Source organism: Equus caballus, chromosome X, assembly GCF_041296265.1.
Source record: "Equus caballus isolate H_3958 breed thoroughbred chromosome X, TB-T2T, whole genome shotgun sequence".
Lineage (NCBI taxonomy): Eukaryota > Metazoa > Chordata > Mammalia > Perissodactyla > Equidae > Equus > Equus caballus.
Genome location: NC_091715.1, coordinates 125,176,643 through 125,192,501, shown reverse-complemented (window position 1 = coordinate 125,192,501; position 15,859 = coordinate 125,176,643). Strand labels below are relative to the sequence as shown.

General features: G+C 38.6%; 1 protein-coding gene across 29 annotated transcripts in view; it reads left to right on the top strand.

Moving 5' to 3' along the window:
- The window catches only part of ENOX2 (ecto-NOX disulfide-thiol exchanger 2), a 258,718-nt gene that overhangs the window by 99,977 nt on the left and 142,882 nt on the right, over positions 1–15,859 (top strand). For 21 of the 29 annotated variants that reach the window (XM_014729172.3, XM_070258452.1, XM_070258442.1 and 18 more), the window contains one exon: positions 2,860–3,003. The exons of the other annotated variants lie outside the window; for them this stretch is intronic. Coding sequence is in view for 3 of the 21 variants with exons in the window: in XM_070258437.1 (XP_070114538.1) it covers positions 2,860–3,003 (144 nt within the window). In the remaining 18 variants the exon portion in view is untranslated. The remainder of the gene's footprint in view (positions 1–2,859; positions 3,004–15,859) is intronic. 29 annotated transcript variants of the gene reach the window in all.

Genomic DNA, 15,859 nt, shown 5'->3' with positions numbered 1-15,859 from the left:
TCACATTGTACATTAACAGTTCTAGAAATTAAAAATGGAAATTCAAAATTATGATAAAAAGCAGTTAATATTTATTGAACATCTACTATATGCCAGATGTGATGCAGAATGTCCTACATACATTATCTCATTTAATCCTTTTAACAGTCTGATGAGTTAGGTACTGTTATTAGCCTCCTTTTACAGATCATGGCTCTGAAGCTCTGTAAGATCCTCAGTCATCTACTTAAGGAAGGAAAATGGACTAACATATTATTCTGTAAAATTACCAAATGCAAAACAAAATAAGAATAAAATTTTCTGATTAACCATCATTAATCAGAACCTTTTAATCTCTGAGCATTCCTTTTGATCAAGATGTCACCATCCTGTAGTATAGTACTCAAATAGTGGAACTGCATTTGAAATCTAATTAGTTTAAGTAATGTTAATATAATCAGCACCAGAACTTTTAAGTTGTGGCATTAATTCTTGATTATCAGCTGTCAAGTGTTTAACTACTACGTGCGTTAATACAATGAGTTACCTACTTGCACCTATTGAGCATTCATTCAACACTCACTACATGCCAGACATGGTGCTAGGCACCAAGGATACAGTTGTGTGGGGGGGACAGAGATCGAGAGAGATCGAGATCCTCCTTAGAAGAACTTACAAACTTACAGGGAAAGTTTACTTTAATTCACTTAGAATAATAAGATAGGGGCTGGCCCCCGTGGCTGAGTGGTTAAGTTCACGCGCTCCGCTGCAGGCGGCCCAGTGTTTCGTCGGTTTGAATCCTGGGCTCAGACATGGCACTGCTCATCAAACCACGCTGAGGCAGCGTCCCACGTGCCACAACTAGAAGGACCCACAACTAAGAATATACAACTATGTATCGGGGGGCTTTGGGGAGAAAAAGGAAAAAAATAAAATCTTTTAAAAAAAAAGAATAATAAGATAATCATAGCTTTAAATATATGTTATGCAAAGTATGTTTATCTTTGCAGCAACCCTGTGCAATGTTATCACATCCCTTCTACACCTTGTGAAACTAAGACTAAGGCAGATTACATGAATTGCCAAAAGCTACCCAGCTAGTAAAAGACAGAGTCAGGATTTGAACCCTCATCTGTCAGGCTCCAACATACATAGTTTCCACTATACCATCCTACCCTCCGTCAAACTTGTTTTGGTCAGTATGATATTGCAGAAAGAAATACCAAGAAAAGTTTTGGAATGCTACACATATTTGACTCTGGGACTACTCAGGTACAAGAAATAACTTCATGTGTAAACTATATAAAAATCTAGTCTTTGAAAATAGTCTTGGTCATGATCTGAATGTTTTCTAATACATAGCAATCAGTGTTTGTTTCTTTAGTTCTAGTCATAGTAGGGATTTAATGGGACATAGATATGATACAGTGAATGGTTGACTTACAGAAGCAAGTTTTCATTCTTTCACTTAGTTAGATAATGTAAAGGAAGAATGTTTGACGGGTTCCAGAAGACATTTAATGGAGGTGTACCTAGTGGAGTCTGATTGCTGAAGAACTACTACTTGTTACGCGGCCTGAAAACGTTAGCATAGGGGTACTTTTTATTAAAAATAGTACAGTCATGCATCCCTTAACAATGGGAATACGTTCTGAGAAATGCATTGTTAGGAGATTTCATTGTTGTGCAAACATCGTAGAGCATACTTACAGAAACCTAGATGGTGTAGCTTACTACACACCTAGGCTATATGGTACTAATCTTATGGGACCACCATTATATATGCGATTGGTTATTGACTGAAACATTATGTGGCACATGACTGTAACATAAAGTCATTTTATTAGAACTTTAGCATTCATTTTAATGAAACTTGATTGACCTGTAGCTGACTGAATTCCAAGCCTTTATTGATATTTTACATTGCCTCAAGAATTGTACGGCTGCAGGCCATAGAAAAATTGAGGGTTAAAGAATGAGCCATGGCAAGCCAACCTGATTCCTCTTTTGATAGGATTAGGGAACTAGTATATAAAAGGCTTAGGAGAGGTCGCTTAACTTTGAGTTTTGACAAAGCTTTTGATTCCACATTTCATGAAGTTTTAATTGAAACACTTGAAATTCTAGGTGCTGCTGCCAAAGGAGTAAGAAAGTCTCTCTGCTCGTCCCTTGCTGAACCGTGTAAGACTTGGAGAGTAGAAAATGCCTTTTGCCATTTTATATGGTGCAGCAGCAACTAGTAAAGTGACCATGCTTCTGACATTATTTGAAGAGGATGGAATTAACACTACCCAAACCTGGGTCGTAACTCCCCATCACTCCAACTACTAAATAACCCCCTTGCGAGTTCTGTATCTTTGTTTCCTTTTCTTATTTGCTGTGAAGTTATGGTGTGCTTCTTTGGAAACCTCTATATTATGGTTGGAAGTGACTTTAACACCAGGATAGTCTAATGATTATATCTGCATCAATTCAACAACCCTTGGAAAGATGTCAACAGATAATCTAAGGAACAAGTGGCCAAGTTTTTTCAAAGGAAGAGTGGGACCAACCATAGCCACAGTTAAAGAGTATCCTATCTCTTTAAGGGAGGAAGTAGAAGACAATTAATAGCTTGTGGGCAAAAATGTTAATTTCCCAGAAACAGTAGGGAATTTACAAATGCAAGAGCCACAGTCCTATAAAAGCCTATATTTTAATTCTATACTTGTCAACAAGAACTGTAAAAATTATAGAGGGCAACTGGCTTTAAGGAGTTCACCTGTTACTCCCAGGCTCTTAAGAGTGAGAGAATTTTCCTCTAGAGGCTCATATAATAAAATCTGGAGACATCCCAGTCCTCAATGGAGTCTGGATTTTGGCTTTCTTTTTTTTCTTTAGGATTGAACCAGCTGCCCTTTGACCCTGCCAACAACAACGAGCCCCTGCAGTTTGGTAGTGCCAGTGGCCCTCTGGTCACAGAAGGCCTCATTGAGAATGGAGGGGAGTCAAGCAAGAAAAGAAAGAGAACAAATGCTCCTTCAGGTAAGCTAGGTGATAATGCACTCTGTTAAGCCAGTGCTATTGAGTCAACACTTTCCTACAGCCTAGTATGTGGTGGGCACTGTGCTAGGGTTTGTAGAAACTACAGAAATGAGAAAGAGTCCCCGGCCCTCAAGGAACTCATGGTGGGATAGAGGAGGGAAAAACACATACATAAATAACTCTAATAACAAGATAGAGTATCATCAGTGATGTGGTAAATGTGTAAAAGGAAAAAAAAAAGCATATGGAGCACAAATCGGGGAGGAGTTTAATTCAGCCTTGGGCATCACGGAACACTTCACGGCAGAAGTGACATTTGTAGTTGTCCTTTGAATGGATAGGCTTGAGATAAGAAGAGATGAATAAAGAACATTGATTTAGGTAGAAAGAATTGCATGAGTAAATAGTTTCACTGTACAGTTTTCTTTGTGTGTACATGTGGCAGGCTACCCTTACTTGTGTTTCTAATGCACATAACTGCTTATGTTTGCATCTCCCTACCCCACCACTCTTTCCCCCATTACGCACTAAGCCCACATGTGTTTTGTGCCCTCGTAGCTCTCTTAGAACAGCTGACAAACAGATTTTTCAAATCCTCTATAACAGCCAACTGAATTTTTAGCCTCCCCTGCAATACCCCCTCTCTTTCATGCTCCATTGGCCTATTCTCATGTTAAATTTCTCCAAAATGAGTGAGGAAACAATAGGAGAATCAGATCTTAATTGGTAATTTGATATGTTAAAATTTCATCTCTTTGTTGTGTGGCTGTTCATTTGAAAATATTATCTGTGGTATATAGAGAGTGATCTGAGATTATGGGATGGGCCTAAGAGACATGTCATATTGTTTTCGTTTTTGTTTTGTTCTGTTTTTTACTATTACTTTTACATTCAGTTTATAACATGGAGCATGTTTACAAACATATTACATCATATCTGACACTTAGATCAGAGGTCTTCCTGCTTATAAATCAAGATATCTGTTAAATATGAGTTTGGAAAAACGAAAATACAGTAAAACATTAGCTATCTGAAGTGCTCAGGAAAAGAGTGATTCTTAGAGAGCTGTGTTTTCTGGAGCATTGAAAGGCCTAGCGTGTAGCCGAGGAACTGGCCTGAGTCCTAATCCCAGCTCTATCTCTGTCAGTGGCCTGGGGTTGGTTCCTTAAACTCTTGAGTTTCACTTTCTTCAATTGTAAAGTAGAAATGATACTAAAACCTACCTCTTAGGTTTGTTAGCAGAATAAAATGAAATTAATAGGTAAAGTGCTTAGCATGAGATCTGCACACAGTAATCACTTAATAAATGTTGCTATTATTTTATCATTATTATTATATAATACTATGAACTTCATATTTTTGAGTGTCAATACATTTCACATTTTTAGGTTAACCATTATAGATAGAAATCATATATGTATGTGTGTATAAAGTTGTCTGCCTTTTTAAGGCATATATTCAACATAATTTCAACTTTTCTTGATCATTTAGAGGTGTAATTCCAGTCATTGGTTATTGTACTGCACTCTAATACTCTATTATAGTTTTCAAGGTTTCTAAGGAAATAGGCCTTTTAACTCTACACTGAGTTGTTCTAGATTGTGGTGTTTTTTTAGTTATTACAGCCACATTTTATACATGTCCTGTCTCCTTTCTGCAGTCTGCAGCCACTTCTAGTTCTCTCAGTGTGCGTTCATGTAGCAGCCTTTTTTCTCCTTCTGGTTAGTTATGAACTTTAAAAAAAAAACAACAAAAAACAGCCTGCTTTCCAAGTTGGTGGATCAGGTTAGTATGTTAAGTAAGAGGCAAATCAGCTGTAAGAGAACCTACGCTGGAGAGTGTTACAGGATTTAGGGCATCAACTTTAAGACATCTGTTTTGCTCTGAGGCCTTTATTGATCACTTATTAGTTTTTCCATTGTGTTCATGATAAGTGATGTGCTAGTTCACAGTAATACCTCCTGAACTGTTAGCGTGTGAGGGTGGGGAAGGAGTACATATGCGTTCATCTGAATTGTGATCTAACTTTAAAGAATTGCAGTTTTATTTCTAATGAGTGTATTCAGTGAGAGCAAAGTAACTGTTGCAGATACAGGATTTTAGCAGTAGATTATGCTAATCTATAATTAGCAGAATCAATTTACATTCAGATAATGAATATGCTGAAGTTCTTAAAAAACAGTATGTTCTTTAAAATAGGTGAAATAGGCCCCTGGCAGGCTAAATTAGCTCCCTTGCAATCTTTTTCACATTATTTGCGTAGTGAACCCTTTCGTTGTAAGTAGTATAAAGGTAACTCCAGCCCGGGTTAAATTACCACAAATTCCAAATTAGTGTGGTCCAAATTAATGAGGTTTTACTATACAGGGAGTCTCTTATAATTGTTCAGCTGGCAATCTTATGCTATTATAAATGGGTAGATTGCATTATAATAGTCTTTTCTTCCTATGCAGTGCTAGACAAAAGGAAGAGGGAAGATATTTTATGAGTAGGAACTTCTTTCTTCCTTTGTCACCATTCCCTGCATCTTGGCAAGAAGGAACTGTAGAGTTGGAAGTCTTTACAGGAGCTACCAGCTATTTCAGTTCCTAGCTGAGCTACATATCCAGCCATTACATCACTTAAACCCTCTGACCCCTTTGAAATAAAGCCCTCTCTCTCCCTCTCCTGTCACTGCAAATGAGGGAGGGGACTTTGCCTGCAACTCCAGTTCCTCACTACACATTCTTTTTTTCTTCCTTTCCCATCCCTCCTACCTCTCCCTTTTCTACAAACTGCCTCTCTCCTTTTATATGTATATACTTAAGTATAAAACTATACCTTTTATGCTTAAGAAAATTGATTTCTTAAAGGTCACTAGGGACCTGCAAATTGTCAAAGTCCATGGCCTTTTGGCAGGTCTCAACCGCCTTGAGCTGTTTGCTTTATTTGTTGCTGTTAACAACCTCCCCTTCCTTGACTCCTCTCTACTTCTGCCTTCCTGGCCTCCTCTCTACTTCTGCCTTCTTTGGCAATACACTTTGCAGATTCCTCTTCCTTTTCTGTCTCCTTCAAGCATTCTTTCTCCTTTTCTTCCTACCTCCACTCAAAGTTGGTGCACTATTATCCACATTTATAAGGGATGATATAAAGGTTAAATACACTTACCCAAGGGTGAGTATCCAGCAAGTGGTTTAGCTAGGCCTCCAACTCCAAAGCCTATCTCTAACTGCTGTTTGAAAATTACTATGTCTGTAGATATTAGGAATCTGGACCCATTACTAAAATGTGTAGTAAACATTGGTGGCACACTGGGAAAGCTGTGTTTATGTGAGAATAAGGTGGGCAGAGCTTGGATTTGATCATCCCTAGGATCCCTTCAAACTCTGAGATCCCATGGTTCCTTCTTTTCAGCTTTCTTTTCTGCTACTCCTCAAAATGTCTTCTATTTCAGCCAAGGTGATCTGCTACCTTTCTTCAAACAGGCGCTGCGCCTGCCTACTTCAGTGCCTTGCTCATGCCATTTCCTTTGCCTAGCATGCCCTGCCTCCTCTTTCACCTGTCAAAATCCTGTCCAACTGACAGCACCCTAGTACAAGTCCTACCTTCTCCAGGAAGCCTTATGGATAATCCAGGTTAGAATTGTTCACTTATACCTTGGAAACCCATTGGTCATTATGTTCATATGAATCACTTGACACTGATTATAGACCACCTTGAACTATTGGTTATCTGTTCATACAGATACGTCTCAGCCTTTTAACTCAGTCATCAGCCCCTTGTTGGAAGAACCCCTGACTCTTATGTCTTTTAGAAGAGATACAGTGTCTTGCACACAATAGATGCTCAAGAAATATTTGTCAATTGATCACATATCTGGCTGAAGAATTGCTTTCCCTTTGCCTTAATATTCCCTGTTATTCTCTTGTCACTCCCATGGTGGAGCTATGCACAAAACTGGGCACTTGGTATCTAATGTTGATCAACTGACATGACAGCCTCACTTGTCCCTAAAGGTCAAACTCCAGATATTTGTGAGATTACATCCTTAGAGCAGCTAGACATCAAATTTGGGTGCTTATGAAAAGAACACCTGGCCCTAATGTAATCTTTACCTCTTTACTAGGTGAAATTTCATGAGCACTCAAAGGAAACTGATAGGTGGAGTTTGGATGTCCTGTCACAACTCCTCTGTTAAGTAGATCAGTAATCTGGATTAGATATTACTGCAACATTTGACCACAAGCTCTTTCTTTGTGGACCTGGTTGCTTTGCAGCTTTTATCTTAAGGTGAGCTCAGAATTCTTCAGAATGTGTTTGCTCTCGAATTTCACCCTTTTTCCCATGGAAATGTTTCCTCGGTGATGCTGCAGCTGCAAAAATTATCTAAGATTGCAGTGAGTCCACTTATCCAGATGATACCATACGGCTACAGTGTAGAAGGCTGTTAAACCCTTGTCACATCATAAGTTCCTGACCAGAAGATGCCGACTGCCTTCTGCTTTGAAATCCATCTGGTTTTGTAGCAGGAGAAATACCATCTCTCTTCTCAAATACTGCCGCTAAAGTGGAAGAATCCATGAGTCAACAAGGCCAATTGGATGATGACTAAAATTGAATGCATTGTTTTAAGCAACATCATGGTACACTAGTAGTCAAAGAAAGTGTGAGCTCTCTGGAAGAGTGGGCAATTCACCTGGGGTAATTATGATACCAGAGTGGTCATCCAGATGTAGACATAGTCCTGTTTCCATTGTCTTCTCTCCTGGGCCTGTATTGAAAGATAGGTTTGCACTTAAATATGTGCTGCCCAATACTAAGCAATATTGCCAAAGTTCATGTTAATTATGAATAGCTCAGTATGAAGAGGGATCTTCAACTGTTTTCCATGTGCAGTAATGATTGAATCCCAAGAGTTCAAGATCTCCAGGAAGACCCTTTGATTTAATAATAATTTGTATTGGTACAGTGATTCTTTATCTTAATGTATTTTCATATTAATTTCATTTTACAGATGAGATACTAATAACCAGAGAGGAGAAATGACTTTGACTAAGGTGGACTAACATCATCAGGGATGTTATGATACGATAAGGACCTCTAGATGGTATCTAAACTTGGTCATAGACTCCCTAACTCAGTTCTCAAGGTTTCCTTTAGAATTTCTGGAAGTCAAAATGAGATTTGACAATATGGAAGACGGTGAACAGTTCCAGCATGCCAAAGCCAGATTGATCAGAGGAAGTGGGCCTGCAGAGCAGCAAGGAGAGGTTCAGTCAGACATAAGAAAGAACTATATTGGAATGAGTTATCAGGGGAAGTTGTTTAGGGCCACTTGGAAGAGAAATATAAAACGAGATGAGCACCTGTCTGCCTGGGAATACTTTTGTTTCTTTTCTTACCTAGAAGAAGGACAATGAACCAGGAAACTTTTCTCTGACACTACAGTCCTTTGATTTACCTCAGATTTGCAGGACTGAGACTTTTATTTCATGTGTACTTTGAAGTCCACAAATGAAAGCATTGATTGTTTTTACAGAGAGAAAATGCCACCGTTCTATAGCTTGGTGTGTGGCATTTCTAGCATGTCAGCTGAATTATTATATTGCCAAAGGCAAGAAGAGCCTATTGTTCCTTCAGATGGAATTAAAATATGAAAAAGAGTAGACTAATAGCTTCTTTAGTCCTTTAGACATTTTTATCTGATTACAGTTTCAAGAAATAAAACCATTTCTTGATAACTAGAGGATCAAAAAAGTAAGCTGACTTCTTTCTCAGGTCTGTTAGAAACTCAGTGTGAAATTTTTCATCTTCAAGGACTGTCATGGGGGCGGGAGAGATTGAGAATGGCACAAAAGAGGCAGGATAGAAAAATGCAAATATATCTCTCTTAAGTTGCCCCAAACATTGGAATAGGTTTGGAATGATTTCGTGACTTCATTGTACCTGAACCTCTAGGAGTTCTTCTCTCGGCAGACATGAAGTGTGAGTCACCCTCATGTGTTGGTAATATAGAGGCTAGTAGTAGATGTCGAATCATAGTATTTTAGAGTTGGAGGCAACCTTGTCTAACTCCATCATTTTTACAAATGAAGAAAATTAGACCCAGAAAAGGGACTTGTCTAAACTCACGTGGTTAATTAGTGGCAGAACCAGAACTAATTATTACCAGGCCTAAATAATCATTTCAAGTTGGCTAGGACTGTGGCATGTGATTGATTTATTTGTACTGCAGAAAGTGTATCTATAACCTAGAGGAGCTGCCTTTCCCCATGCTAATAGTATTACATGATTTGTGGCAAGCTAACCCAGTGGTACATGAGGTCCCATATCTGTTCTGCCTACCACACAGGGGAGGGCCCTTTGATCTCAAGCCTAGAAAAGGAATTTGAGACTGGGAAACACCTATGAGGGAATTGCTTGTGTGGCGCTGAACTCCAGCAGCTCAGCAAATCACAGAAGAAACTCTTTGTGACACCTGCTTACTTGGCAGGGGACAGTTTGTGTCCCCAACCAAGCCCACCTTAGGGCCACTCCATCCTAATAGGCAAAAAAAATTATAATCATGTTTTAAACTTTGTTACATAATTTTGTCTGGAGGATTTCTTTCAATTTCTTGATTTTTAGATAAAGATTTGTCTGGAAAAAAAATCAGTGTTACGTCAGTAAAATTCAGTTTCATGGTAGTAAGATTCTTAGATTTGGGGAGGCTTTTTTCTCTCCTGCTAGCTTAGTGAAGTTATCACAGCAGCTGTCATTCTTGACCTTGGGATCTTTAAGTGCCTCTCTGACCTTCATAAGAGAAAGGAGTGTACTCAGACATGCAGTGAAAAGAATACAGAAGACTGTAATTTTAGTGCTGGATTTGCCACTTATTATTAGTATTTGACCCTGGGTAAATCACAGAAGCCTTTTATTAAGCCTCAGTTTTCATATCTGTTAAATGGGGAAAGTGTTTTGAAAACTGTCAGATATTACTTTTACAGTTACTGCTGCTGCTTGTTAGGGTTTGCAAGTGTGAGTGCTTTTCTCCTTCCAGTTCTGAATCAAAATGAGAATAAACACAAAGAGCCATGTAAGAAACAAAGTGTAGTATCGGCTTTATTATAGGTAAAATGGGATCCAAGAACATGATTTGACCCTAAGCCCTAATGAGGCTTCCTACCATCTCCAGCTGCAAATCTGTACCTTGATACCCACCTGTGGGGAAGATTGAGTCTGCAGAACAGACGACTTACCCTTCCAGTGTCATTGAGAGTAGTGGCCTGTGTCCCAATTCAGTGGAAGCTAGAAATTAAGAGCAAGGTGGACCTGTAGGCCTGCCACTGGAAAACAGTGCCTGACTAAGCTCTGCTCTCTTTACAAGAGACAAAGGGTCCTCAACTCAAGGGCATTCTGACCTGAGAGCCAGAATACAGAGGTTAAGCCGTGAATGGGCGTTTATTTTTGTTCGAATACTACTAATCAGATAAGTCAATCCTCCTCCTGTACCAAGGAGCAAGCAGGGGTAGGGTAAAAGCCCAGAGAAGTTTCTATGGTACTGCCTGTCCTATCTCACAAATACAATAGATGTTCCTTCCTCTCCATGGAATGGTGACAGGTGTGACAAGAATCCCCAGAATCTCAACATTGCTGTTTATTTGAAGATTAGCATGACTTTTGATTTTTCAAAGTCCTTTCCTTAAATTTTTTTTTTTAAACCAGGGGAAACTAGCAATGACAGTCCATTGTGTGGTACAAATAAGTAGAGTTGTTCTAGTACACGTGTGTTACATTTAGAATTTTGGTTCTCCATGTATAACATCAAGACAAATTCCAGATGGAACTCAGCCTCATATCATCTGATTTAGCCTAAAAGTAGTACGTTAGAGTGAAGAGATTTCATTTTTGTGAATTTCAAACACGGAATACCTCTGCTGCCATTTCAACATCATCATTCACATGGGTCACAAACTCTACAAGTCTTCCTTTCTCTTCCATGACACCAAAGTATAATAATGAAAATACTTTATTACTACTAATAATGATAGCTAATACTATGGAACACCTACTATGTGCCAGATACTCTTTTAAGTATTTCAAATGTGTTAATTTATTTGATTTTCACAGCAACTCTATGATTATCCGTTTAGTGATTTTAGTGGTAAGGAAACTTAAATACAGAGAAGTTAAGTAATTTGTCCAAATTGTAAGTAGAGGAGATGAGATCCAAACGCAGGCAGAGTAGCTGCAAAATTAGTGTCCAGAATCAATTGAATCAGAATGGAAATTTGGGGGGGGGGAGGCAATCAGTGTTATTTAAAAGCACCTCAAATAACACCATGCAGCCAGACTTAAGAACCAGTGCAGCTACCCACACTGTATCAGAGTAACTACATATACCTAGGCCACCGTGGTTCAGAATGTTGGATATTTGTAGTATTCTATGACAAGGTATATCTAGAGTCTTGTGTCAAGAACTGAAGTGACAGTGAAACAGTAGACCAAAAGGTGGTAAGCAAAGTGGTTGTATAAAGGTTGACTGCTCTAGGTATTTCAACAAAGAAGGAAAAGACTGCCTAATTTGCCGTTTTCTCTTTCTCTGCTCTATTTCCTGATATCCATTTATTATCTATTGAAATAAAAATCCATAATGATGAAATTCCCTCTGGTAATGGGCTAGGAGACAGTTTTGATTTTTTTTTCCAATCTTCAATTTCCTTGATAATGTGAGCTATTTAATTTCAGCCATGCAGGTTGTAGCATTTCACAATGAGCAATTGCTTATGTAATAGAATTAATTTTAAAATATTTTGCTTATTCTATGTTTGAATTTTAAGCAAAGTGACTTTTATGTGCAAGGTATTTTATGGAATATGGTGAGTGAAGGTTGACGAGAGTGGTGCAGAAAGCCATTAGAGATATGTTCAACTGCTGAAATGGAATGTACTATTTTTTGGTAGGGGGAGGACAGGTTTCCGCAAGTGGCATTTCCTAGCTACAGTTGCTTTCTTCTTCATTTTATTAGACTGAACAACAACAACAGGAGTAGCAGCTTTTATTAAATATTGATGGTATGCCAACTACTATAAACAAGTGCTTTACATATATAAACTCAAGCAAACTTCACAACAAGTTTATAAAGTAGAAACCATTTTCTCCTTTGTTTATAGATAAAAAAACAGGCTTGGAAAACTTAGGAAACTTTCTCAGGCTATGGCTAGTAAGTAGTAGAACAAGACTTAAAAGGAGGGAGGCAGGATAACATAGATGTTAAGAGCACATGCTCAGAATCCTGGCTCTGACCTTAAGCAAGTTATTGCAGCTCTTAGTGCTTAGTGCTTAGTACGCGATGTTCTTTTGTTCAATGAATATTTATTTAGTCTTAATAGATGTGAGACATTGTGGTAGGCATTAAGAGTACAGCTGTGAATACGAAAAACTCTAACCCTGGCCTTGTGACACTCACAGTCTAGTGAGGAAGACAGACATTAAGCAAATAATTACACAAATAATTATTTGCAATTACGCTGAGTGCTAGGAAAAAGCAATTGCTTATAGTGAATACTCAGTAAATAAGAGCAAATATTTCCTGTGTGGCAATTATGTGCTGGGCACTATACCAGGTAGAGAATTGAGTGCAAATATACAGTTGGATGAAGACTCGAGTCATTTTCATGGAATTTTATTTCAGATCAGGGTGAGGTTAATGAAGACATCTTTTTTTCTCTGGTCAATCAAGAAAGCTTTGGAGGGAAGGAGTTCAAATTTCAGAAGATGCCTAGTGGAGTTCACTGGGAAAAGGAGAGATCAAGTTGAGAATGTGTCTTCTTTCCACAAAATTAGTTCTTGGGATCATGCAAGTTGTTTACTGTGAGGGACATCCCCAGCATGAATGGCCTTTGTATCTGGCAAGATAGAGATTTGAAAAGGCTTGTGTGACAAGCCACAGAGACCAGGCTTTCCCTCAGTGGTGAACTCTAAGTGCTGAATTAGCTTCAGAACTTGGCATAAAGTCTGAACAGGCAGCAAGTCATAACTGTGTCCTGTTTTCAGATGCTGATTTAAATATCATCCCATACAAATACAGTGATTCTACTGGCAAGCTATTTTCTACCCTGACCTTTTTTAATCCTCTCTGTAATTACCCTGATCTAGGATAAACAGACTGAGAAACATTGACTGATGCATCCTGTGTTACCCCCGCAGGGTAACCACAAGTTTTCATCTTCTCTTGATTTTGTGCCAGGTCTCTGTTAAGCAATTCCTACCAAAACTAGGTGTGTGCAGAGAGGACTACAGATCTCCCAGTCTGGGGCTTGCCATCAGTTCAGATTGTCGTCCTTTGCTGTGAGATGCCACTCTCTCTGTGGCAGTCTGCAAAGAGGGAGATGCCTTTCACTTTTTGTCCTCCTGTATACAGCCAGTCAGTTGAAGAGCTTTGTGTTGAAGCTCAGACTGCCCGGAAGTGTTCTCTGTTTTGATTGGAGTGAGTCAGGTAAAGGTAGTTAGGGAACTTGATTCTCTGCCTTTACTCTGGGCCCCTAGCCAATGAAGTTAAATGTGACTTGGGACTTGACGTATCAGTAGCTAAAAGTCTGTTCTATGTAACTGTGAAAAAGGTCCCATTGCTACTCTCATTTTACAGATGAAGTAATAGAGATTCAGTGGCTCAATGGCTTGCCCAAGATTAGACAGTCAGTAAGCTACTCAAACCCAGGTTTTTATTTTTTTTATTTTTATTTTTTTATTGAGTTATTGATAGGTTACAATCTTGTGAAATTTCAGTTGTACATTAATGTTTGTCAGTCATGTTGTAGGTGCACCACTTCACCCTTTGTGCCCACCCCCCACCCCACCTTTCCCCTGGTATCCACTAAACTGTTCTTGGTCCATAGTTTTAAATTCCTCATATGAGTGGAGTCATACACAGATTATCTTTCTCTTGCTGGCTTATTTCACTTAACATAATTCTCAAGGTCCATCCATGTTATTGCAAATGGAATGATTTTGTTCTGTTTTGCAGCTGAGTAGTATTCCATTGTATATATGTACCACATCTTCTTTATCCATTCGTCTGTTGATGGGCAGTTAGGTTGCTTCCACGTCTTGGCTATTGTAAACAGTGCTGCAATAAACATTGGGGTGCACAGGACTTTTGGGATTGCTGACTTCAGGCTCTTTGGATAAATACCCAGTAGTGGGATGGCTGGATCGTATGGTAGTTCTATTTTTAGTTTTTTGAGGAATCTCCATACTGTTTTCCATAGTGGCTGCACCAGTTTGCATTCCCACCAGCAGTGTATGAGGGTTCCTTTTTCTCCGCAACCTCTCCAACATTTGTTGCTATTAGTTTTAGATATTTTTGTCATTCTAACGGGTGTAAGGTGATATCTTAGTGTAGTTTTGATTTGCATTTCCCTGATGATCAGCGATGATGAGCATCTTTTGATGTGCCTATTGGCCATCAGTATATCTTCTTTGGAGAAATGTCTGTTCATGTCTCCAGCCCATTTTTTGATTGGGTTGTTTGATGTTTTGTGATTGAGTTGTGAGAGTTCTTTATATATTAAGGATATTAAGCCTTTGTCAGATATCTGACTTGCAAATATTTTTTCCCAGTTAGTGGGTTGTTTTTTTGTTTCAATCCTGTTTTCATTTGCCTTGAAGAAGCTCTTTAATCTGATGAAGTCCCATTTGTTTATTCTTTCTATTGTTTCCCTTCTCTGAGAAGGCATGGTGTCCGAAAAGATCCTTTTACTACTGATGTCAAAGAGTGTACTGCCTACGTTTTCTTCCAGAAGCCTTATGGTTTCAGGTCTCACCTTTAGGTCTTTAATCCATTTTGAGTTTATTTTGGTGAATGGTGAAAAAGAATGGTCAGTTTTCATTCTTTTACATGTGGCTTTCCAGTTTTCCCAGCACCATTTGTTGAAAAGACTTTCTTTTCTCCATTGTATGCCCTCAGCTCCTTTGTCAAAGATAAGCTGTCCATAGATGTGTGGTTTTATTTCTGGGCTTTCAATTTTGTTCCATTGATCTGTGCACCTGTTTTTATACCAGTACCATGCTGTTTTGATTACTGTAGCTTTGTAGTATGTTTTGAAGTCAGGGATTGTGATGCCTCCCGTTTTGTTCTTTTTTCTCAGGATTGCTTTAGCAATTCGGGGTCTTTTGTTGCCCCATATGAATTTTAGGATTCTTTGTTCTAATTCTGTAAAGAATGTCATTGGGATTCTGATTGGGATGGCGTTGAATCTGTAGATTGCTTTAGGTAGAATAGACATTTTAACTATGTTTGTTCTTCCAATCCATGTACATGGAATGTCTTTCCATCTCCTTATGTCGTCATCCAATTCTCTCAGAAAGGCCTTGTAATTTTCATTATATAAGTCCTTCACTTCCTTAGTTAAATTTACCCCAAGGTATTTTATTCTCTTTGTTGCGATTGTGAATGGTATTGTATTCTTGAGTTCTTTTTCTGTTGGTTCATTACTGGAGTATAGAAATGCTACTGATTTATGCAAATTGATTTTATACCCTGCAACTTTGCTGTAGTTGTTGATTACTTCTAACAGTTTTCCAATTGATTCTTTGGGGTTTTCTATATATAAGATCATGTCGTCTGCAAACAGCAAGAGTTTCACTTCTTCCTTCCCTATTTGGACTCCTTTTATTCCTTTTTCTTGCCTGATTGCTCTGGCCAGGACCTCCAGTACTATGTTAAATAAGAGTGGTGATAGAGGGCATCCTTGTCTTGTTCCTGTTTTCAGGGGGATGGGGTTCAGTTTTTGCCCATTGAGTATGATGTTGGCTATGGGTGTGTCGTATATGGCCTTTATTATGTTGAGGTAGTTTCCTTCTATGCCCATTTTGTTCAGAGTTTTTATCATAAATG